Source organism: Trichoderma reesei (genome assembly GCF_000167675.1).
Source record: "Trichoderma reesei QM6a unplaced genomic scaffold TRIREscaffold_9, whole genome shotgun sequence".
Taxonomy (NCBI): domain Eukaryota; kingdom Fungi; phylum Ascomycota; class Sordariomycetes; order Hypocreales; family Hypocreaceae; genus Trichoderma; species Trichoderma reesei.
Genome location: NW_006711156.1, coordinates 519,085 through 541,137, shown reverse-complemented (window position 1 = coordinate 541,137; position 22,053 = coordinate 519,085). Strand labels below are relative to the sequence as shown.

The 22,053-nt window shown below is 53.4% G+C and overlaps 9 protein-coding genes across 9 annotated transcripts; 5 read left to right on the top strand and 4 right to left on the bottom strand.

The window, feature by feature from the left end:
• The first annotated feature begins 84 nt into the window (after nt 1-84).
• On the top strand, nt 85-1,269 carry TRIREDRAFT_121804 (uncharacterized protein). The gene is made up of 2 exons (XM_006965410.1): nt 85-139; nt 230-1,269. The coding sequence occupies exons 1-2, from the start codon at nt 94-96 to the stop codon at nt 1,138-1,140; spliced, it is 957 nt and encodes a 318-aa protein (XP_006965472.1). The 5' UTR covers nt 85-93; the 3' UTR covers nt 1,141-1,269.
• TRIREDRAFT_22300 (uncharacterized protein) lies at nt 1,266-2,735 on the bottom strand. The gene is made up of 4 exons (XM_006965168.1): nt 2,676-2,735; nt 2,528-2,616; nt 1,579-2,465; nt 1,266-1,500 (listed from the first exon to the last, which is right to left on the bottom strand). Exons 1-4 carry the CDS (start codon nt 2,705-2,707, stop codon nt 1,417-1,419), a joined length of 1,092 nt encoding a protein of 363 aa, XP_006965230.1. The 5' UTR covers nt 2,708-2,735; the 3' UTR covers nt 1,266-1,416.
• A 385-nt stretch (nt 2,736-3,120) lies between these two features.
• TRIREDRAFT_121801 (uncharacterized protein) lies at nt 3,121-5,492 on the top strand. The gene is made up of 3 exons (XM_006965409.1): nt 3,121-3,282; nt 3,369-3,458; nt 3,571-5,492. The coding sequence occupies exons 1-3, from the start codon at nt 3,248-3,250 to the stop codon at nt 5,261-5,263; spliced, it is 1,818 nt and encodes a 605-aa protein (XP_006965471.1). The 5' UTR covers nt 3,121-3,247; the 3' UTR covers nt 5,264-5,492.
• Nucleotides 5,493-6,421: 929 nt separating this feature from the next.
• TRIREDRAFT_121800 (SPFH domain family protein) lies at nt 6,422-7,863 on the bottom strand (the record flags this gene model as incomplete). The annotated part of the gene is made up of 3 exons (XM_006965275.1): nt 7,460-7,863; nt 6,800-7,383; nt 6,422-6,712 (listed from the first exon to the last, which is right to left on the bottom strand). The coding sequence occupies exons 1-3, from the start codon at nt 7,647-7,649 to the stop codon at nt 6,422-6,424; spliced, it is 1,065 nt and encodes a 354-aa protein (XP_006965337.1). The 5' UTR covers nt 7,650-7,863.
• A 3,425-nt stretch (nt 7,864-11,288) lies between these two features.
• On the bottom strand, nt 11,289-11,809 carry TRIREDRAFT_61819 (uncharacterized protein; the record flags this gene model as incomplete). Its single annotated transcript, XM_006965274.1, has 2 exons — nt 11,289-11,613; nt 11,688-11,809. Coding segments are annotated over 2 exons (447 nt in total), but the record flags the coding sequence as incomplete, so codon positions are not given.
• A 2,147-nt stretch (nt 11,810-13,956) lies between these two features.
• TRIREDRAFT_107360 (uncharacterized protein) lies at nt 13,957-15,891 on the bottom strand (the record flags this gene model as incomplete). The annotated part of the gene is made up of 4 exons (XM_006965273.1): nt 13,957-14,315; nt 14,456-14,700; nt 15,237-15,602; nt 15,671-15,891. The coding sequence occupies 4 exons, from the start codon at nt 15,889-15,891 to the stop codon at nt 13,957-13,959; spliced, it is 1,191 nt and encodes a 396-aa protein (XP_006965335.1).
• A 790-nt stretch (nt 15,892-16,681) lies between these two features.
• Nucleotides 16,682-17,723, top strand: TRIREDRAFT_61948 (ER-resident thioredoxin; the record flags this gene model as incomplete). Its single annotated transcript, XM_006965408.1, has 3 exons — nt 16,682-16,869; nt 16,948-17,308; nt 17,385-17,723. Coding segments are annotated over 3 exons (888 nt in total), but the record flags the coding sequence as incomplete, so codon positions are not given.
• A 519-nt stretch (nt 17,724-18,242) lies between these two features.
• TRIREDRAFT_107358 (uncharacterized protein) lies at nt 18,243-18,854 on the top strand (the record flags this gene model as incomplete). The annotated part of the gene is made up of 1 exon (XM_006965407.1): nt 18,243-18,854. The coding sequence occupies one exon, from the start codon at nt 18,243-18,245 to the stop codon at nt 18,852-18,854; it is 612 nt and encodes a 203-aa protein (XP_006965469.1).
• Nucleotides 18,855-19,909: 1,055 nt separating this feature from the next.
• Nucleotides 19,910-20,962, top strand: TRIREDRAFT_107357 (uncharacterized protein; the record flags this gene model as incomplete). The annotated part of the gene is made up of 1 exon (XM_006965406.1): nt 19,910-20,962. One exon carries the CDS (start codon nt 19,910-19,912, stop codon nt 20,960-20,962), a length of 1,053 nt encoding a protein of 350 aa, XP_006965468.1.
• Between the last annotated feature and the right edge of the window lie 1,091 nt (nt 20,963-22,053).

Here is a 22,053-nt window from a genome sequence, read left to right as displayed (position 1 = left end):
GGCGTGGAATGATCATTGTACTATCGGCGAAATTTTGAGTCGCAAGGCGGGATAGGACTTGATGGAGAGATAACAGCACCTCATCCAGCAACGATGCCGCCCAGAATAGACCTGCTACAACGGCTAGGCACAGTCAATCGTACGATAGAAATCTCCTCATTGCTTTGCAGAAAAGTCAAATCTGTAAAGCGGTCAAAGGGGAACCATTGTCGCTAATCGAGCTTGTTAGTGTGCCTACGACCGTCAACGACGCCGACGACACCGGCCTTCCTCCCGCTCGTCCAAAAGGCCAATCTCTCGCTGCGCGAGAAGAAGAAGAAGGCGAAGCAGGACCCGTACAAGTGGGCGCAGGCCCAGCAGCGCAAAGCCGCCAACCTCAAGCGACAGGAGGAGCTCCAGAAGCAGCGAGACGAGGCATGGGGCGATCCCGTCCGGGGCAGGACGACGCCGTTCCTCGAGTCCCTCGACTCGGCAGGCCAGAGCCCCGTAAGCGCCGTGCGTAAGGACGCGAGCGGGAACTCTCTCGAAGAGGCCAGGGAGCTGCCCACGACGCCCGGTCTTCGCAACCACTTCCTCACCGACGCCGAGCTCGAGGATGCCGTCAAGCACGCCTACGCCCTGACGAAGCCTATGGTCGGAGTTGTGGGATCGCAAATGGACCCTTCCACCGAAGAGGAGAGGAAGCAGGCGCACACCCAGAAGCACCAGAAAGCCGTCGAGGCCCTGCGGAGAATCACGTCCCTGAGCAACGGCAGCGCACGAGACCGATTCCACGCCAACGTCCGGCGCATCATCGACGAGTTTGGGCGCCACAACACGGATAAGCACCTCAAGCCCAAGCCGCAGTCCATCTCGCCCAACACCACGCCGATGCCTGGCCGTGCCGGTCCGGACACTGGCAGCTCCGAGGTGCAGATTGCCATCCTGACGGCCAAGATTCGATCGGTGTCGGAAATGCTGGCCATCAACCGAGGCTACAAAGACAAGCACAACAAGAGAAATTTGCGGTTGCTTGTACACCGGCGCCAGAAGCTGCTTCAGTACATGGAGCGCAAGGAGAGGGGCAGCGAGAGGTGGACAAACATGCTTGAGAAGCTGGGTCTCACACCAGCGACGTGGAAGGGACAGATCGATCTGTGAGGATGAGGATGACTTGAAGATATAAAAGAAACGAAAAGGCAACCAAGAAAAACTTCTTGTAGGAATAGTTAAGCATCTGTATATGTACAATAGAGCCCATCAGAGGATGCGTAATTGCCCATGTCAATCATTCGTCTCTTCCATATGCGCCTAGTCTGAACGAACCTTTCCGTGCGATTACTCGAAAGCGAAACAAAACGACGTATTATTACTCCATCAAGACTCCCATACTCGCAATTTGCCCCAAAAAAACGACACCATCAATCTATGACCCGCTTAGAAGACACTGATAAAGTTTCCGATGCGGTCCTTTTGGTTTTGAGCTATGCACTCAGCAATCCATGTGATGTTGCGAATTTCCTGTAACAGGTTAGCGGCCCCAGCCCTTTCTTTGATCTGTGTCCGTAGTTCTTCCATGGACAGTGACAGGAAACATACCTGCTCCCTAAGCTTGACCCATGCATAAATAATGGCATAGGTGAATTGCCGTGTGAAGGCGTCCTTGGAGATTTCCATCTCCTTCTGGTAGAACAAGTCCTCCAGGCTCTTACCATCAGCAGAGCCACCGCCCATGTTACCAGGACCAGATGAGCCGCCCAGGGACACGGCATCGAAGAAAGTCTTGTAGTCATGAACGCCATCCACTGCAAGGCGAACGCCCTCGACGTCATCTGCTCTAGAGAGCATCAAGGTGCCCTCCGGATACAGCTTTCCAAAAGTTGGGTAGAGCTTGTTGCGGTCTTGCTTGGTCAACTCGGTGCCGAAGGAGTTGAGGGTAATGTTGATGGCTCGGCGATCGGCCTCAAACTCCAGAATGTTGGACATGACTTCTGCCGTGGGCGTGCCGGCCATCTCGGGATGAGTGTTGACGAACTTGTAAAAGTCCTCGAGGTAGTTCTTGTAGAGAGTGTTGCGAACGATTTCGATGTTGAGCTCATCCAGGTCCTGGTGGCTCAGGCTGCCCTTGAAGTATGGGGCAAGCGGAGTCTCAATCAGCACGCTGTTGTAGAGCTCTTCCACGTTAGTCGCGACGCAAAGAACGGGCATGGTTTCGAACCATCCCAGTGGGTGGCATCGGTCCAAGAGCTCGCGCGTGTCTCGCTCGTGGAGGGTGCCGGTGATGAGGAGGGCGACATTGTCGATCATGTAGCCGTACGTCACGTAGTCCATGAAGGTGGCCAGGGAGCCCGTAGCATTAGCACGCACGTATCGGAACTCCGAGATGAGCTTGTCTGTCGTCTTTGCGGCGAGGGCAGATGTTGATGGGTTCGGGGGGAGGGATGCGAGGAAGTCGCCGTAGGCAGGGCCGAGCTGTAGCTTCAGATCTGCGGACGTCAATAAGCCTGCAGCTGCCTGGATACTCTATCGACAATTCATAGGTACATACCATCGATGGTCTCGCATTGTGTCAGGTTGCTGTAGGCTGGCGTCGTCAGGAGGCCGTTGCGATAGCCGCGAACAATGCCCTCGACGTAGCTGCAGTGGCCCCGTCAGTTGCGGTGCAAGCAAGGCGTCACGTTTCACAAGCTGCTCACCCATTGTTCACGTTGAAAAAGAGACCCTCCATCGTGGATTCGGTCTCGGGATCCTCAAGGCTATGAGAGAGTAGACAAGGCTGAGGATAAAACGAGCGTTTGTTGGGATTGAAGGACGGGATCAGGGCGGGATTGACTGAATGACGGAGCTGCGCGAGGTTCCAACCAGCAGGAGGATCGGAATGGATCTCGGACCTACTTCTGCAAGGCCGGGGCGAGGCGTAATTGCAGTTTGACGCAGCCTGCACGTGAGTGGTTGGACACCCAAAGTGCTGCCTTAGGTAATCCTGCACAGTACAGTAGTAAATGGATGAGAGAAGTTGCCGGACTATCTGTAGCACCGGCTGCCGACAGGCCCCTCCCACGCAGACGCATTAGCTCCAATGCAAGGCCAAAAATTTTGAGTGGATCTCAAGCTTCGCCTGAAAAATTTCCAAAATCCAAAATTTCGAGGCGGCTTCTTCCCTGAATCCTCACGCACACAACCGCCGCCAATTGGGACCCGGGAAGACGACGGAAGTCAATCGACAAGCGCAAGAGTCCTAGAGAGCGTCCCAGCACATCCAGCCATAATGTCGCTCTTTGTGCTCGCCGAGACGCCTGCAGGGTCAGTACTTGGAACCTGGAAGCGAAAGCAATTGCGCAGTTGATCGCGTGGAAAGTCTTGCAACGTCGTTACTGACAGAAGCGCAGCTATGGCCTGCTCAAGGCGACCGACAAGAAGATGCTCAAGAACTCCGACCTCGCTGCTGAGCTCGGAAAGCCAGAGCGCCTCGTCGAGATGTAAGCTTGGCTTCCCCAATTCCACAGTCCTCTCTATCTATTCCGAATATAAAATCCTCCAATCCTTGGGGCTCGTAGGGACTTTGATAGACTAATGACTTGTCGCGTACAGGCTGAAGCTCAAGAAATTCGTCAAGTTCGACAGCGCCGCCATGGCCTTGGAGGAGGCCGCCGCCGTCAGCAACGGCCAGATCCCTCCCCTGCTGAGCTCTCTCTTGGAGGACCTACAGGCCGAGAAGAAGGCTTCCCTGGCTGTCGCCGATCTCAAGCTGGGCACTGCCATCTCCAACCTGCCCAGCCTCAACATCACTCCCGTGGCCGGCTCCAACACAATGGACCTTTTCCGAGCCGTTCGCGAACATGTTTCGTCTCTTATCCCCGGTCTCGACCAGGACGTGCTTGACCGCATGTCCCTTGGTCTGTCGCACTCAATGTCCCGACACAAGCTCAAGTTCTCGCCTGATAAGGTGGACTCCATGATCATCCAGGCTATCAAGATGCTCGACGACATCGACAAGGAGCTCAACGTCTACGCCATGAGGACAAAGGAGTGGTACGGATGGCACTTCCCCGAGATGGCCAAGACGCTCAACGACAACTTGGCCTACGCCCGTGTCGTTCGCGCTGTTGGCATGAGAGACAACTTCAAGGATGCCGACCTTTCCGACATTCTGCCCGAGGACGTTGAGGCTGCCTTGAAGGCCAATGCCGAGCTCAGCATGGGTGTTGAGATTACTGAGGATGATTTGAAGAACGCCATTGACCTCGCGGACCAGGTCATCAAGTTCACCGAGTACCGAGCTCAGCTGACGTCTTACCTGGAGAGCCGAATGCGCGCCATTGCCCCTAACCTGACTGCTCTGGTGGGCTACCTGGTCGGTGCCCGACTCATCGCTCACGCCGGTTCCGTCCTCAGCCTGGCCAAGGCCCCCGGTTCCACCATCCAGATTCTCGGTGCCGAGAAGGCCCTGTTCCGCGCTCTCAAGACGAAGAAGGACACCCCCAAGTACGGTATCATGTACCACTCTTCCCTCGTTGGTCAGGCCACTGGCAAGAACAAGGGCAAGATTGCCCGTATGCTGTCTGCCAAGGTTGCCCTGGGTCTCCGTGTGGATGCTCTCGGCGACGATGAGGAAGAAGACGATGAGCAGCGCGCTGTCCTCGGTCTCACCAGCCGAATCAAGCTCGAGAACTACCTGCGCAGACTCGAGGGCAAGGCCCCCCTGCCCAAGGGCGCCAACGTGACTCCTTCCGGCGAGATCATCTCTGCCGGCCAGTTCTCCCTCAAGGACACCAGCAGATATGGCGCTGATGCCGAAGGCGTGACCGACCACGTCATGGGTGACGCCGACGAGGAGCCCGCCCCCAAGAGCAAGAAGGCCAAGAAGGCCAAGATCCAGGTTGTCGAAGAGCAGGACGTCGATATGGAAGACGCCCCTGAAGACTCCGATGACGACTCCGATGAGGCCTCTGGCAAGTCAGTGAAGAAGCTCTCCAACGAGGAGTACGAGCGCCTCGCCGAGGCCGCCGGTCTCTCCGTCAAGAAGTTCAAGCGAAAGTACGAGCGCGGCGACATCCAGCTCGGCCCCGACGGCAACCCCAAGGTCTACAGCAAGAAGGAGCTGAAGAAGCTCCGCAAGGCCGAAGAGGCCGCCGCCGCCTCCACGCCCGTCAAGAGCAGCGAGAAGCCCGCCGATGCCACGTCTGAGAAGAAGAAGAAGAGAAAGGCCGACGAGAACGGCGAGGCTCCCGAGTCCGCCAAGAAGGACAAGAAGCAGAAGAAGAAGCGCGACTCCGCCGCCTAGGAATCCTCGAAGAAGAAGCGCCGAACCTCCTAAAGAGAAGAAAAAATAAAGGATGATGTCTTATTCCCGTACATACCCTGACACATCCGCACAAAATCATATGCATGCACACTTCTCTAGTGGTGGTGTCATGTGCATTGGAGGAGAACATTGCGTTCTGGGTTCACGCAAACTCTTGAAGAAGTGAGAACAGAGAAAAGGAAGAAAAAGGACGAAAAGCATCTTAAAAAAAAAAGGCACTACTTTTTCTCTGCTTTCTGCAAAGAAAGTAGGTCAAAACCTGCATCAGGCTTGGATGGTCTCACGAATCACTGGTGAGGTGGTCATGGCAGATATACAAACGAGATCTACTCATGATATCTGATGAGACTTCTTCCGAGAGGCTTCCGGGCTAATCTGTCACTGTTTCTATGGCTGGCGTTGGGGGAGGGAAATCGAATCTTTTCTGGTACAGGCGTGGCTTGGTCTCTTGATTTCTTCGACTGCTGTATTTTTCCTCTTTCTATTGAATTTCACGTTGAGCTGCCGCCTGTCATGTGCGGCGCGGGGGTTAGACGTTACTGAGAGACATGGGAGTGCAGGTTCAAACAATTTGCTACCAGAGTCCTCAATATAACGGTTATTGATCAATGACGATGATGTTTAACCAGCCAAGTGAGGTTGTTGAGTAATAGACAAATAAAAGTTTTCCCCTTTAATACGACGCATGTGAAGTGGTCTCTCCTCTGTGACATGAAATATTCATGATGAGTTATTTCCAATTAAGCCTGCCATTATAAACATATTTCGGCCGAAGTCCTCCTGGGTATCTTGGGTATCTTCCGTATCAAATCTTCATCCCCTCGCCCTCCCCAAGATTCACACCCAACCTTATCTGGTATCAAAAGTATTGCAAAACCCATCATAACGAGCGTAAAGATCAAAGCGATTGCGTAAGAGCGAGTGCAGCGACCAATTCGAGAGAAAAAGGGGGGCCGCGCAGCTGCATATGCAAAGCAAGGCAGCCATTGTGAGAAGTCTCAGATAGAAGCAAGATCATGAGACGCGGTTGAGACAATAACGCATGGAACATGTCGCTTCTCGAGATCAAGTAGACCACGCTAAGTCCCCCCAACAAACTCAGAGAGTCAGCAGCAAGCCCTCATCCGAATTGCGGCTCTAGAAGTTTTCCACCATGCGAGCATTCATGGCTTGTTGGAAAGTATCCTGACCTCCAAAGTCGCGGGCATTAACGGCAGTGCTGCCACTGCCTTCGCCGGACTGGCCAACGTCACCCAGCGCAGCATTCATGGCGGCGCCACTGAGAGGCTGGGAGCTGCCGGGCAGGAAGATGACTTTGCTGTTGGCGGACTTGGCCATGGCTTGCATAGCCTCGAGGTAGCGAATTTGCATGGCAGGCGCAGAGCTCAGAATATCGGCGGCTTGGCGCATCAATTTGGCCGATTCGACCTGGAAGAGACAGTATGGTTAGCCAGCCGATTCCCTTTGTCATATCCCCTAAGAGGCGAGCCGCGACCAGCTCCTCTAAAGTCTTACCTCGGCCTTGGCGGCGATGATCTTGCTTTCACCAATTCGCTTGCTTTGAGCAGCCATCGAAAGCGAGTCTTGCAGGTCCTGGCTGAAGAGTATATCTTTGATAAGCATGCTCTCGACCTGAACACCCCAACCGGCAGCGACATCTTCAATAATCTCCCCAATCGACTGGGCAATCTCCTCGCGACGCTCGATGACGTCCTGAAGCACGCGGGCACCAACAACGTGACGGAGAGTAGTCTGAGTACGCTCAACGAGAGCCTGGCGAACGTTGGAAATGCCAAAAGCGGCCTTGTGAGGAGACACGATGTGGTAGTAGATGACCGACGTCAGGCGCAAGGTGACATTGTCCTTGGTCATGCAGGTCTGCTCAGGTACTTCGGCAATCTGAATCTTGACGTCCACCTGGATGAGTCTCTCGCTGAGGGGGTTGACCTTGACCAGGCCGGGATCCACGGCCTTGTAGAAACGACCAAACTTGGTGACGAGACCGACGTGGCCTTGGTTGACATGCTTATACGGGTTGGGGCAGAGAACACAGCAAGGAATGGCGCCCATAGTTCCAATACACGAGCCGAGAGAATTTACTATCAATTGAATGAGTCAGAAAACAGATGAAGACATATACAAGGAAGCCCGATCAAGGCAATGTCAAGGACATACTCATGCTGCCATACCAGCCCTTGGGGTTGGCCTCGCCCCCGATTTCAGCGGCATAGCTGACCTGGAGGTCCTCATTCCGAGGGGGCTGGACCGTCATCTTGTTCTGGGGCTGAAATCCGGTAGCGTTGGTACCATCGTGGTCAGCAGCCTTGGAGGAGCTGCCGTGGCCGGCGCCGTTGGGAACAGACATGGCTGCGGTGCTGGTGGATTGGAGTGGCGACGATTGTAGACGGTGACCGTGACGGTGGACGATTGAGGATTGGAGAAATAAGCAGCGGCTACCGACGCGACAGTAACACAGCGTGCTGCGTGCTGCTGAAAAGCCCAAGCTCGTAAAGAGATGAAAGATGAAAAGCTGCTATAGAAATGCTGTAGCAGTTGCGTGAGAGAGAAGCACTGGGGAGGAGTACGAGGTAGAGGAGGTAGAGTGGGAGAGAGTGAGTATTTCTACGGTGGTTGAGCGCATCTTATATAAGGAAGGAACATGCGCCGAGCTCCTGCAAGAATAGCGCGACGACGTCAGTAGTAAACCGTCCAGATTGGGGAGGTGTGGTGAGGTGTGGGAGTAAAGGGAGGAAGGCGCGAGGTGTTGGAGAGGTACAGGTACTACTGTACTGTACCTACCTAGGTAAGGTAGGTAGTAGGTAATACATGCAGGCTCAAACACCTCAAAAGTCAACCCAGTGGGAATAAACGGCAGGAAGCAGCTCGGGTGAAGCTCCCCCAAGGCAATTGCAGCTTATTGGAGGCAAGAGCTGCAGAGTGTCGTGCTAGTACTCGGTACATGGACAAGATGGGCTAACAGAGCTGCAGCACAGCCTCCTCATCGCATCACCTGGCCTGTCCAGCACTCGCCGATTTGGTGGGCGGGAGAGAAGCTCTGCTGTTCTTTTGTCCTTGCGTCGCCAATTGCCTGTATTGTGTACACGTTCTCCTCTGCTGCCATCCACGCACGCCTGCAGTTGCTCTAACTTCCGTACCTACCTTACCAAGTGCTGAGCTCTTCCAGGTCTCAGCACCACAACAAGGCGTAATGACAGCTCAAACACTGTCTTTGCAATTCTCATCATCTTCATGATGGGATTCCAACATTCTGAAGAGGTACATACTTTGCATGATGACACTTGACAGAGGCAACAGCAGCACCTCCAGAGTCCCTGCGGGTGGAGAATCCACACTCGGCACCGCATCGCCGTGCGGGGAGGCGGGAAAAGCGGAGGTCGAGTGCCAACAAGGTGTGATTTGAGTGGCAGCGTCGCGTTGCATCGACACCCTCTTTTTTTCTTCTCATCTTCTTCTTGTGTTCTTCACTCGTCTCTACATGGGTAGGTCCTTAGTGGTCTTAGCGGCAACTGCTGGGTGGTATTGAAAGCTACAGCCGGCGGGCTCGATGGTGTGACGTTATTGATCGCTCCGGTCGGTTTCAACGCCGACGAGCACCAAACTTCACAGCACTGCGAAACACGATCCGTTTCGAGCCCGACTGAATCATATCTATTTGCTGCCTCCGGCTAAAGGCAATAATTCAACGGCAACTAGCCATTGACGGGGCCGCATACAAGCACAGAATGATCGTTTCACTACCTCGTCGATAATACAGTACTGTCTCGGTTTTTCCAAGGCAGCTCATTAATACGCTCATCACGACTACAGGACTGCGCCATTGAGCCGCTTTACCCTAGACCTAGGGCCTCGACGGCGTCGTCTATCAAGAAAGCCTCGCTTTGGCGATGGTTTCCCCTTGCCATTCAGGTTGACCGAATGACGACTGGGGCTGTTGTCGACGGGCAATGACGGAGACTAGTCCGATGGCTAGCAGCGCATTTGTACAGAGTACATTTGATCGAATACAAATCAAAGATCACATGGTGGAGTTGAGTTGGGCACGATCAGAGACAACCAGCCTCACGCACTCCAAAGCTTCTAGACGCTGCAACCAGACCGACCCGATGGCCCGTATTCTGCGTATCGACGTTCCATTGCCCCATCCAACAGGGGACCTTGGGCCAGATCCTCATGGCCGACTGCCAAAAACAGCATGCAGGCAACAAAGCATGCAAATCGCTGTTTACCGACTCCAGCACTGCCACATTTGTTTTCAGCTTGGCAAACTCCCCATCTCCGGCTGAGCATCGAGACAAGCCCGAGAAGCCAAATCGAGGAAAGGCACTCACCGCCGGCACACGTGGTCCCTTTCGAACAAAGACCAACCAAATCAGAAACAATCGAGAAGAAAGTTCCCAAGAAGACCGCCCCCCCCCCCCCCCCCCCCCCCCCCTTCTTAGCATCAGCGCTTGGCCAACTCAAGCCTCAGAACAAGCGCTGACGCCCTTCCCTCGTGTCTACTACTACTAGGCCATCATAGTGGCTGATCCCCTCAGAGGAACCGGGTCAACTAACGAACCAGAAACACCCCGACCCCGACCCCGATCCAAAGCCTCGATTCCATCCATGATTGATGAGCCAAAGCGGCGATTTGCTCCGGCGGCTGCCGGCTCTTCCAGAAAGCTTCTAGGCGTTTTCCTTTTGCCATTTCTCTGTCCGTGGTTCTGGCTGGCCTTGAGCCAACAATTTGCCATCCTTTTGAACTGCGCCAGCTTTGGAATGAGTTGTTGGCTCCGTTCCCTTTATCGCCATCCGATCCTTCGGCTCGACAGAGCCACAAAAATCTACCCATCAAATGGCCCAGCTATACCCAAAACCCCCTCGTTTGGGTCTTCAAGGCACTGTAGCCGCTCACCTGTAAACGCCTCCCCTTTTGTTCACGATCCAACGAGAATTGATTCTCCAGTATGCCTGCCTAAGCGCCTTCCTATGTCCCCTTGGTAACCGCAGCTAGCTGTACCTAGTAAATAGTGAAAAATGCCTGCACGAGAGCCAACGTCCACTACCGCGGGCAGTGCCCAAGTCGTGCGTGATGACGTCTAGATAATACAACTGAGGTGGTGGTCAAAGGTCTGTCTATATCTTTCAACATTGGCGAGGAGCACCCAAAATGAACAAGTTCCCGCCAGTAAGCGTAAATACTAGGTAAAGTGTAAAGAATCCATCAATTGAGTCGATGTTACTGTAAAACCCTGATCTGCAGATGATCAAATACATACAGACTACTCCCTCACTGTAGCCTATCTATTAGGCATTCTATTCCCGCTTGAGCCTCATCCACCACTTGGCATTGACATCAGTGACCCACACGAGATGCCTCCTTCGTCCTTCGCCCGTGTCCTGCCTCATCACCGCTTGGCAAGCCCCGACAGGCTGACAAGATGCCGTGAGAAAACCGTGGCGGAGCCGGTGCAATTGCTCTTCTCATCTCCGCGGTGGTGGCTGAACGATACGGGAGCGCAACAAGACTAGCGACGGCCCATGCCATCATCGAGCAACAAGGCAGACAGTGATTACCTAGTATTGATAGCTACATGTTCACGTTTTAAACTCCATCTCCATATCTAGTTTTCCCTTTGACCACATCATCATCATCTTCGAGTGCTTTTGTAGCACCCCCCCTGATTCGTAACACCTTGTCCATAACTTTTGTGTGCCGTACCAAGTCCAAAGCAGATCAAACATCATTATCGTATCCTTGAGGCCATTGCCTCGCCAAGTTATAGAGAATTCATCGAATCTCTGGATCCCTCATGAAGTCAGGGAGGGTGAAGCCAGAGTCACCCCCCTCGAGTCTGGCCGCAGCCAGGGTCTGCGCAATCTCGTCCAGTCTAGGGTTTCCAGAAACCCTACGGCGGCTTCCGGCAACTGCAGACACATCCAGTGTATCATCCAAGCGAGAGCTGTCCGGGTCGGTTTGCTGGACGGCGTCTGCGTCGAAGGCGTATATCTTGATGCCTCGTAGATGCGTGTCCTTACCGTTTTGGTGGTTCTCCAGAATTTGCATCTGCAGCACCCAAGACACGAGCGTGTTGCCGTCAGGCTCGCCGCCGACGCCTGCGAGAGGCACTTGTTGCCACCCCACGGGGCTGGCGAGGTTCATGGCGGCAAACTGAATCAGGTTGTTCTCGCTCGTACCAGACTTGAAGATGATTTTGGTGGGCGTATAGGACTCATCCTCGTTGTAATTGACGTAGAAGCGAATGTCCCGGATGCCCACTCGTTTGACAAAGTAGATGGTGAGCTTGTGAGGCTGCGGGCCATCTGATCTAGAAGCCAAGCATATCAGACAATGATCTCAAGATGGGCTAAATGCCCGATCTAGGGGGGGCTCGAGACTTACTGCCAGTACGAAGTGAGGTCGTCGCTCCGAAGCTGCTCAACACCATTACCTGGTTTATGGCTGCTCACGGTAAATTTTCCTAGGTTGGAAATCTCCTTGAGGCCAAAGACGCCCGGGTCCATCATTGCGAGGGGCTCCTGCTCCCCTTCAACCTGGTCGTCGACATTTTCGTCGTCGTTTTCATCAAGATTCTCGTCGAGATTCTCATCGAGGCTCGCTTCCTCGGCATCGTACTGCCCCTGAGACATGGCGTCGTCGTCGTCGTCGTCGTCATCGTCGTCGTAAGTCATCTGAGCGGCCTGCTGCTCCAAGACAGCGGCCATCCCTCGCCTCGTCATTCCCAGATGGCTCAGATCCGGCTCCGAATCCGAGCCGGAGCCTGATGCAGTGCCGGAGCCATCGGTGTCGAACTGCAGGCTCAGGCGATTGTTGGTGCTTCTCCGCGTGGCTGACGATATCATGTTAGCGACTGTGGGCTGAAGGACCCGACTGCGTGCTGTGCGCTGTCTCTGGCGGCGCTTCTTGTGCTGGAACGACTGCAAGGGCGAATGGAGGAGCGAAAGTCGCTTGACTTCTCGGGTCCGATGGGCCACTCGGTGAAAAGCTGCCTGCACAAGGGCGTCGCCGTTCTCCTTGTCCGGAGAGGGCAGTTGCCTGAGGACTGACTCCCTGCGGTCGAGGATAGTGCCGTGGGAGGAGATGGAAAGAGGCTGGAGGGGGCGGCGATTGCTTCCAGTTGGCCGGTTGGAGAGGCCAAAGACCTCGGTGGAAGGCAAGTTCTCCTGGGGCACTTGTTCTCGAGCACGGAGAGGAAGCAGCGCAAGAGCCATGGCGGAAAAGAGAGGGTAGAAGGGCGACTTTGCCTGGTGGTGAATGCGAAGGAATGGCTATTGTTGTTGCTGCTGCAGCAGGGCTGCTGCCCGTTGATTGTAGGATACAACGAATGAATGAATGAATGAATGGATGACTGAATGAATGAAGGAGAGGAAGAATAGGAGGGGAAAAGTAAAGACAATGCAAGGAGAGAATAGGAGATATCAAGAGGATCAATAGATCAATAAAGGAACGAAGGCCTGCAATAGGCAGGCAAATGAACAGGTAGATTAAATGAGCGACTGAATGAATATACAAGTGTGAAGGAGAGTAAAAGAGAGAGAGAGAGAGAGAGAGAGATGGTGGTGAGAAACAATCAAGCAGCAGAAACAGACCTGAATGAAGAGGATGGGAAAAGAAGAAGGAAAAAGAAGGAAAAGAAGAAACAAAGGACAGACGCAGAAGAAGAAGGAGAAGAACGAAGAAAATGAAAAAGTGAGAAAACGTGCTCATTGAAAAAGAAGTGACTGTAAAGTGACCAGCTGCTCCATCACACGTGCATGCATGTCACTCGTCGTCGTCTTCTTCTTCTTCAACACCACACCACACATTCGCCATCCCATCGAGGTAGGTAGTACCCAGAAACAGCCAGCATCCAGATCACGTAAACACTCACATCTGTGCAATCGAAACGGATTCGGCGGCGGCGCCATCTCGCGCCTCCTGTGCCCAACCTCGGGCGTCTGCTGGGCTCCCGCTCCCGCTTCCGCAGCCGCAGCGACGGCGAGGGCGGCATCGGGCGTCACCTGGACCTGCAGCGCCTGTCTGCGGTTCCGGCGCCGCTGCGTCGCGGCCTCGAGCTCGAGCTGGGCCTGGGCCTGGGCCTGGACCTCTTGGCTCGAGGCTGCCGAGGCTGCATGGCGCGTTCGTCTCGGGCCGCGGGCTGCGTCCATCGTCAAGCCATCGTCCAGATGCGTGCGTGATGCCGTTTTGCTGGGCCACGAGGCGTCGAGTGGCAGAGACGAGGCGTCGTTGTTGCGCGCGGTCACGTGACAGCGCATCCGATATATAACGGCTGGGATCCCCCTTCACATGGACTGGCTGAGGTCAATCAAACGCTGCTCTGTATTCATTCAGGAGCAATTACTCGTACTAAACTACCCATAAAGATCTGAGCCATTGATCTTGAGGAAAACCAAAAAAAAAAGAGAGGGAACAAAAAGGAGGGAGAGATTGAACAATCTGAAGATCCTCGCTCCATATTAAACATTACCGCACCTTGAGAGGAAACTCAACCGCTGGACCTACAGCCTCCAGACGCTGCATCTCAAACCATCGCCACTCCCCGACAACACGCCCAACAGCTCCAACACCGTCCAGCGAATCTACATGGGCCATTGCGGTGAACCATAGGCAAAAGGTCGCCTTGCCTTGTCTTGCCAAGGGGCCTCTCCCTTTAGGCCATGTCAGCCACCATGTCCGGATTGGCCGCATATCCAGTGCCTGTCGAAGTGGTCACCGGGTTGCCCAGGGGGTTCTGGTTCACGGACGCTGCGTCTGCCGAGTGACGGCCGGAGCCTTCGCCCTCGAATGCCGTCTCCGCTCTGCCGTCCGCAGAACCTCGGAACAGAGAAGCCATATCCATCACGGACTGGCGCTCCTCGTTGTCTTCGTCCTGCTGCTGTCCTTCGACCGGCGGAGCGGTGCCCTCATTGCCCGCGGCACCACCATACACAGCGTTACCAAACGTCTGCAGAGGAATCGGAGGTGCTGGAGGCGCCACGGCGGGACCATCATTACGCTGCACTTTATTGCCTGTAAATAGGTTCAGGTCAGCGGCCGTCGTTATCTCACAGCTTGGCCTCACACCTTCTCGACCAAGACAAAGGTGTACTTACACTATCCGTCCATGCAATTGCAGAACCATCTGCCAACGATGAATCCCAGGAAGATACCGGCAAACGAGCCGATCATGTACGGCCGAGGGTCGAAGCCCCTTTTCTTGTACTCCGTCAGGTCCATTCCGCGAGCGCAGAGGCTCTCGTGGTAGTATTTGTTTGCGGTGGCGATGCCATCGAGGAGTAGAGTGGAAGGGACGTCTGTGGGCTTGGTTTGACACATGGTTCGTTTTGATGAGGAAACAGATGTGTTGTCCGTGAGATGCTTGGAAAGAAGAGTGAGATGGGCTGTAGTTGGAAGGCTGCAGGTATGGCTAGATTGCTAGTAGAATGAGTGACGCGATGATGATACTGTAGCGGGTATCTGAATTGTGTCGTGTGAAGGAGAAGAAATGCAGCCGTTCCAAACATGCCGCTCCTATTTATCCCCCGATGCCTGAGACGACTGTGTGATGAGTGCCTTCCTCAGACAAGACGCCGCTTTCCTCCAGCCGAGATGCTCCTTGGTCTCTCTCTCTCTCTCTCTCTCTCTCTCTCTCTCTCTCTCTTCTCTCTCTCTCTCTGAACCGTGGTCATAACGCCTTCTCTTTGTGACAAATCGCTCCATCCATCACCGCCCATCCATCACCCTCAGTTCCCCCGAATCTCTGCAGCAAGCGGCATCTGCCTCGTCCAGATATTCATCCCAATCTTCTCCCCGCTGACGACCGGCAATCCCGCATGCAGCGTCCTCTGATCCCCTCTCCCGTCCGGCATCAGATTCTCCCAATACACGACATTGCCCTCAACCGGCCGAAACGTCACGCCCGCCTCATACTCCTCGTCACAGTCAACGAACCTGCACCACCGCTCGTCCCTCGGCGCATCCAGGATGGGAAAGTTGGTCCCGCCGCCGGTGACGTTGTCGGCCTTGACGTAGCCGAAGAAGGAGCTGATGCGGTTGCCGCCCAGCGACGCGGCCGCGTGAGACGGCTCGGTGAACCAGTCGGTGTGGAAGTGGTAGCGCTCCGTGACGGCGTACTTGACCAGCTGGATGGGCTCCAGGTGCGACTCGGGCACGTCGAAGCCCTGGAAGGCGAGGGCGCGCGCCTCGATGCAGCGCACGACGGCGTCGCGGGCGACGGTGGTGGACTGGGAGGTGCGGACGGAGTGGATGGCCGAGTTGCCGCCTTTGAGGACGGCCGAGTGCTTGAAGTGGCCGTCTCTGCATCCTTATGATCAGTATGATGTTTGTCTGTGTGTGATAAGCTGTTCATGGTCACTAGAACTCACGCAATCGCTTGCAGGTGTAGCCGCTCCTCGTCGGTGATGAAGTCCTCAAGGTAAATGACCAGGGGCGACTTGCTCAACAGGTGCATTTTGTACGGCGGATGCGCGCATTCGTAGCCATCCAGCCCCTTCTGCGACGCAGCATCATCACTTGCGCCCAGGACGAATCCCATGCCAACGGCAATGGCGGCCAGCCAACGGACAAGATTCTGTGGATAGTACATGATGTTCGATCGCTGATTAGGTAGTTGTAGCAGACAGAGACAGACACTATGAAGAGGCAAAGCATATGAGTTGCTGCCAGGTTGATCTCAGAATGAGGCCATTATCTATCCATGTGATGCTCATGGTTCTCTTTTGGCATCCCCGGAATCTCAAACACACTGTTGAAACACGGAGGCGTGCCGACGATGCGCGCAAGACTGATGATGGCGGATTGGCCCCGTTGTTTCGAGTGACCCCTGTTTCTTGGGCAGAGATCTGACACGCATTACTCGTGATATCAGGAGGGCACCTCTGTGTTGCATCTTCTACGAGTGACGAGAGAAAACATACTCTACTCACGACTCTCAGCTACCTTCCCCCAATTGAATTCAACTCTTTTTCCCTTTATTTGACCATTTAACGGAAGTTCTCACGATGGTAGCCAGATTGTCCAGCATCTACGCCTGTGGGCTCTTAGCCTGGACGCACATTGTTTGCGCCTCTCAGTTTAGCGACCCGATGCAACTACAGAAGCATCTTGCACAGAATGACTATACTTTAATTGCTTGTAAGTCATGACAATATCGCCTTCTAAAGTGTGTCAACTCAGGTAGAAATAATTGCTAATAGTAGCTTACAGTTGTTGCTGTAAGAGTTGTTCGGGTCAATATCTTACCTAGTCAAGTCGAGACTCGAGGCTGACCTTAAGGTATCGCTACCACTTACAGCCTCAACTGTAAGTTTTGGCCAGGCCAAGTTTGAACCCATCTCCCTTAAGAACACCGAACTTAAAAAAAGTCAAACGGCAGAGAAGCCAGCAAACTCCTCTTAGAAGAATGGCAGACGGTCCAGCAACATGTCGCCTCCACCGCCACCATCGACTGTCCGTCCAGCCCTAAACTCTGTCAGGAGATGGACGTCGCCTCCTTTCCCGCTATTCGGCTCTACCGCCAGGATGGCTCAGTAACACGTTATCGAGGGCCTCGTCGGACCGCACCGTGAGTTGACACTTTCTTCGAATTTTGGAGTTAATCTCTCAAAGCATGAAGTGACTGACTGACTACCTTACCTCCCAGGATCGACGCCTTTGTGAAGCGTGCTCTCAAACCATCCGTGCAGAATGTTCCTGGGCAGCAACTTGCCAACTTCATCACCAACGACGACTATGTATTCATCGCCAAGCTGCAAGGCGAGAGCGAGAGCATCAATTCTCACTACAGGGATTTTGCGCAAGAGTATTCTGATCGATACTCGTTTGGCATCATCACGAGTGGCTCTGTACCCTCCAATGGCGTCTGGTGCTACAACAACGTCGACGGAAATCAGCACGCGGCGACGGACTTGAACGATCCAAATGCCTTGAAGAAGCTTCTCAATCTTTGCACCGCGGAGGTCATTCCCCAGCTTACACGACGCAATGAGATGACTTATCTTTCCGTATGTCTTCTGTTCTCCCTCCTCACTTTTAAAATGTTCAGTAGAAGAAGCTTGGGCTTCTGACCCCTTATTCCAGTCAGGCCGATCCTTGGTCTATTACTTCTCCAACAATGAAGCAGACCGCGAAGCATACGTCAAAGCGCTCAAACCCATCGCCCAGCGATACGCCGAGTTCCTCCAGTTCGTCACCGTCGACTCTGGCGAGTATCCCGATATGCTGCGCAATCTGGGCGTTCGCTCCGCCGGAGGCCTGGCAGTGCAAAACGTCCACAACGGACATATTTTCCCCTTCAGAGGAGACGCTGCTGCTTCGCCTGGACAGGTTGACCAGTTCATTGTGGCCATCTCAGAAGGTAGGGCGCAGCCTTGGGATGGGAGGTTTGACGAGGGACAGGAGGCGCATGATGAGCTCTGAGGCAGAAAAAGACTGCGTTTGATTCGTTCAAGTTACTTTTGCTGGCTGGGACGTCTAATTCCGTGTGTAACATCATACTTCATCAACTGTGCAGCTCAAGATAATTAAAGATAGACTCTACCTTTAGCCCTCAAACTTTATTACAGCCTCTGCTTTCAAACTTGTCTAGCGTGTCTCCCTCATATGGGCTTGTGTTTCTCTCAGGGTCTTCTTTAGAATTACCTACTTCAGCCACATCCATTTCCGTGGCAACTCAAGGCTTAACATGACAAGCCCAAACCTGCTTGCTAGTACAAGCCAAGTTATATAAACTTCTCGGTATCCCACATGACCTTGTTTGCACTTCTCCTCTCCCACAGAGTCCAACTGTGACTGAAGTTCTTTTACTTTACAGCTTCTACTTGCTCTCGTAGAGCTATACTCTCTCGCAAACGCTGTTCAACATAATCATTGCTCTACAGGTTTCAGTCACTCTATCACTCTACACCACCAGTCGTTACCCATCATACTCTTACGACAATGTCTCAACCGACCACGCCAACCACCCCTCCAGCCAAAGAGCCCAACCCTTGCGACATCTCGAGGGCGGCCAAACAAGGCCTGGAAGACATTATCAGGCTAAACAACCTCGACTCGGCCATTGTCGGTCCATCAAATATAGATAGAGCTCAAGTTCCCCTGAAGACATGGGAGAGCGCATCCAAAGACCCCGAAAAGTTGATTGCATTAGCCTCCGAGATGCACCGGCGAGTCTTTGTGGACACAAAGTATGCCGAAGCCTTGAAGCGGATGGAGGAGTTGACGGCCATCGAATTCACGTCAGGATACGGCGACTATCTTGCAAGCAGCCTGCAAGAGGTGCAGAAAAGCTTGCGTCGGCTGGCGGCCGTAGCACCTGACTTTGCCGGTAAACTTGGGCAATGCACACCGAACGAGGCGTTGAGTCTTCCCCAACAAGTTCAAGAGAAAGCTCTTGCCTTCTATAAAAGACGCATCGATGGTCAGAGGTCCTGGCTCCGGCTTCATAGTGAACAGGGTGTGATGGAAACCACCACAGATTTGTCAAAGGGGGAGGCATCCGGGGGAGTCACCGATGCTGTATCTGCTCCAGGTCCTTGCTGGATTGAATGAATGACGCAACGGCAGAAGCCATTATCGAGGCGATTGAGGCATACGCGAGCCGAAACGGTACTGCGCATGGTCCCGAGTACGTGACATAGAAAGAAGACGATGTTTCTTGCTCGAAACCTTTGAGAAAGACTTGCAAGGCTTTTAAAGCAGCACCAGCTGCATGGCAAGAGGCTGTGCTCGCAATCCGGGGGGGGCCATGTGGAAGACGATTCATGAGTGGTTTGCGGTGTTTGAGTGGAGCGAAGAGGATCAGAAATGCTTGGAGTTCTTGTTGAAGCGGGACGAGAGATGACTTTATGTTGTATATGGGCATTTAGGCGTGACTCTAGGGGGTGGGGATGAAGGCATCATCTTGCGTTGGCTGCAGCTTGATATGTCTGGATAGATGATTTGCTATGCTGCGAGAGTACATGGGCATATAGTAGGTGGGAATATCATTCATTCTGCTATTATCGTTATATACTCCTACTCCTGCTTCATGCTTCTATGACTACTACTTAGTGATAATGGCTATGAATCTTTAGAGCTACTCCAAGGCAATGATATCTTCTTCCCTTACAACAAGGTCTCAAGTTGAGAAGCCGCTTGATCAAGCCAGCATACAACCGTTGCGCACATGGCGAAAAAGGACCGAGGCAAAGTTCCCACAGCATTAGCAATGGCTGTTTACCGGACAAAGCAAGGTTGGGCCCCTAAGAAAAGGGGTAATGCAGGAGGCTGAACTGGGCGTACTGTTTATCAACACCAAGTCTCCTGCGCATGTAGGACCGAGCAGGAGTAACTTTGCACGCCTCAGTTACTCTTAACACTAAGCTGACGTTGTAAGGTAGTTGAAAAAGACTCATTCCACGCCGGGTTGTCTTTCACTTTAACTCAACGCAAGCCGCCAACGCCAATAGGTATTCGGGATTTTGAGGTAAGACCTGCTGTGCTCTTATAAAACTGCTTCAATATAAATACCCCTTGGGCCTCCTAGCTCAACAACTCCCACCCAATCGGCTCACCTACACCACCATGCGGCAAAGGCTCGAAGAATATCTACACCAACTCTCATCATGTGGTCCTTCAAGGCCCAATTCGAAGCCCAGATCCAAGACAAGCCAAGCAAGGCCAACCCCAATTCCTCTAAACTCCCTTCAGGAAGAACCCAGGACCTCAACGCCATCGAGGCAGTCGCCGCAGATAGCCTTAGAGAAATCCTGAGGATGAAGGCCCAAGAACCCTTCTCTATCAGCCCCAGTACGGAAAAGCGAGTCCAAGGTCTCTTGGCCAGATGGGATGTGGGAGATTTCACCGGCCTCAGAAACGCCATGGAATATCGTGCCTTGGTCGCTGAAATCCACGAGCGCATTGAGATTGACGCAACGTACGCCGGTGCGCTCGCCCGCCTTGACGAACTAGACGTCATGAGTTTCCAGCTGCGGTATAAGGAATACTTTCCCTCGGGATATCAAGAGTTTGAACAGAGATCGCGACGACTCGAGGGGACGCAGAAGGATGCGTTCAATGGAGACTCGTACCCGATGTTCGAGACGGAACTAGAGGCCCTCGCCTTTTTCGAAATAGAAGAATGGACAGAGATCTGGGAGCAATTGAGAAAAGAGCCCTGCTTCGGATGCGCTTCCTGTCCCTTGATGGGAGACTCGGCCGACGAATCACCGCTCGTCAACTTAATCCAAGTGCTCGCTCGATTGATGGACACATGGCCGGATATAATCATTGCAGCCATCCGAGCCTACGTCAATCGAGAGGCAGCCAAGCAAAGTCGTATAGCCCAACTTGCGGCCGCGAACAAGATGTTTCTCGTCGTAAAAATCATCGAGAGCGATCTTCGAGACCTTGAGCATGCCCCAGCCGCGTGGAAGGAAGCCGTGCCCGCCATCCGCGACGCAATCTTCGTCTTGATATGCCGGTACTTTACAATCTTTTTCTGGGATGGGGAGGCGCGGCTGTTCTGGAGGGTCGAGTGGAGGGATGAAGGCTCGAACAAGGCTATTAGAAACGTGGCTGAGCGTAGAAGCAAGGAGCCTGATGAACTTGTCAATGACTGTCTGGGCCATCTAAGCCTCCTGAAGATGACTTCTAGCACGCGCTACACAGTGTGGTAAAGTGATATCCGCGCTTGACCTTTTCTGATGGAACGCCCCTCTGGCTTCAGAAACAGCTGTCTGGGACCGCTAGAAGGAGGGCGATCAATGAAGGGTAACTGTCCAGCACACCAACTTGGCTATCTAGCATCCCGGGTTGCTTTATGAAGAGTTGAAGCGCCGCCAAGGAGACTTAATGTACTCTGCTTATTATCTGGACAATAATTGTTGGGAGTTCAGATCAAGACGAGAATAACGCAGAGATAGCAGCGGAGAGTGAAAGACACTCAATGACACATGCTTAAACGAATACCTGTGGAGTCTACCTTGAGTAGCTCTCGCGGTTCACAATCCGTCCTCAGCCGTTCGTTCGCATCATGTCTTCCTGGCTGTCGCCGAGTTCCCTGAGTTGCGCTGACTTTTGTCCCATCGAGTGTTTTGGCAAGATTATACTTGCAGGGGCACCGAATGAGTCCGGCGCCAAAGTGCTCGGCAGACACTGTAAAGCTGAGCGTCAGACCTAGTCAACCTCGTGGAATGCTGTTTCCTAGGGCCTTTTGAGAGTAATTGCTGCTTTCTTGACATGACGTAGCTAGTGGCAGGCAATCCATGAAGAAGCCTATCATGATTCCATGCTGCGTAGAAGAGCAGTACCAGTCCATACCACCACTTGCTGAGTTGGAAGCGAAGAGCTATCTCGTCTGTACGCCTTGGGGTGAGGACACAACTTTGCACTCTCCATGCGCATCGAGAAATGTATCATCAGTTCATGGCGACCAGAGATAGGGCCATGTGCAGCAGAGCAGAATGTGTGGAACGAACATTGGCGAGATTGAAGCTTGAGAGCTTCCAGTACCTTAGCTGCGACGAGGACATATAGCCAGGCCACTTGTTGAAACGGCGTGGACTCGACAGCTGGGGCACTTGCCCTTTTGAGCCTCGTGATGCGAAGGTCCTGACCCTGATCTCGAGTATTGACAACATCAGGAGATGGAGATGGAAGCACGTGAGGCGAGCCTTTTGAGGGCTAGCTGCAAGCTAGAAGCTGTCAGTCTTTCTAGTCAGGAGGACTGATAGCATGATGCAGAGATTCCCAGAGAGAAGGAGAAGAG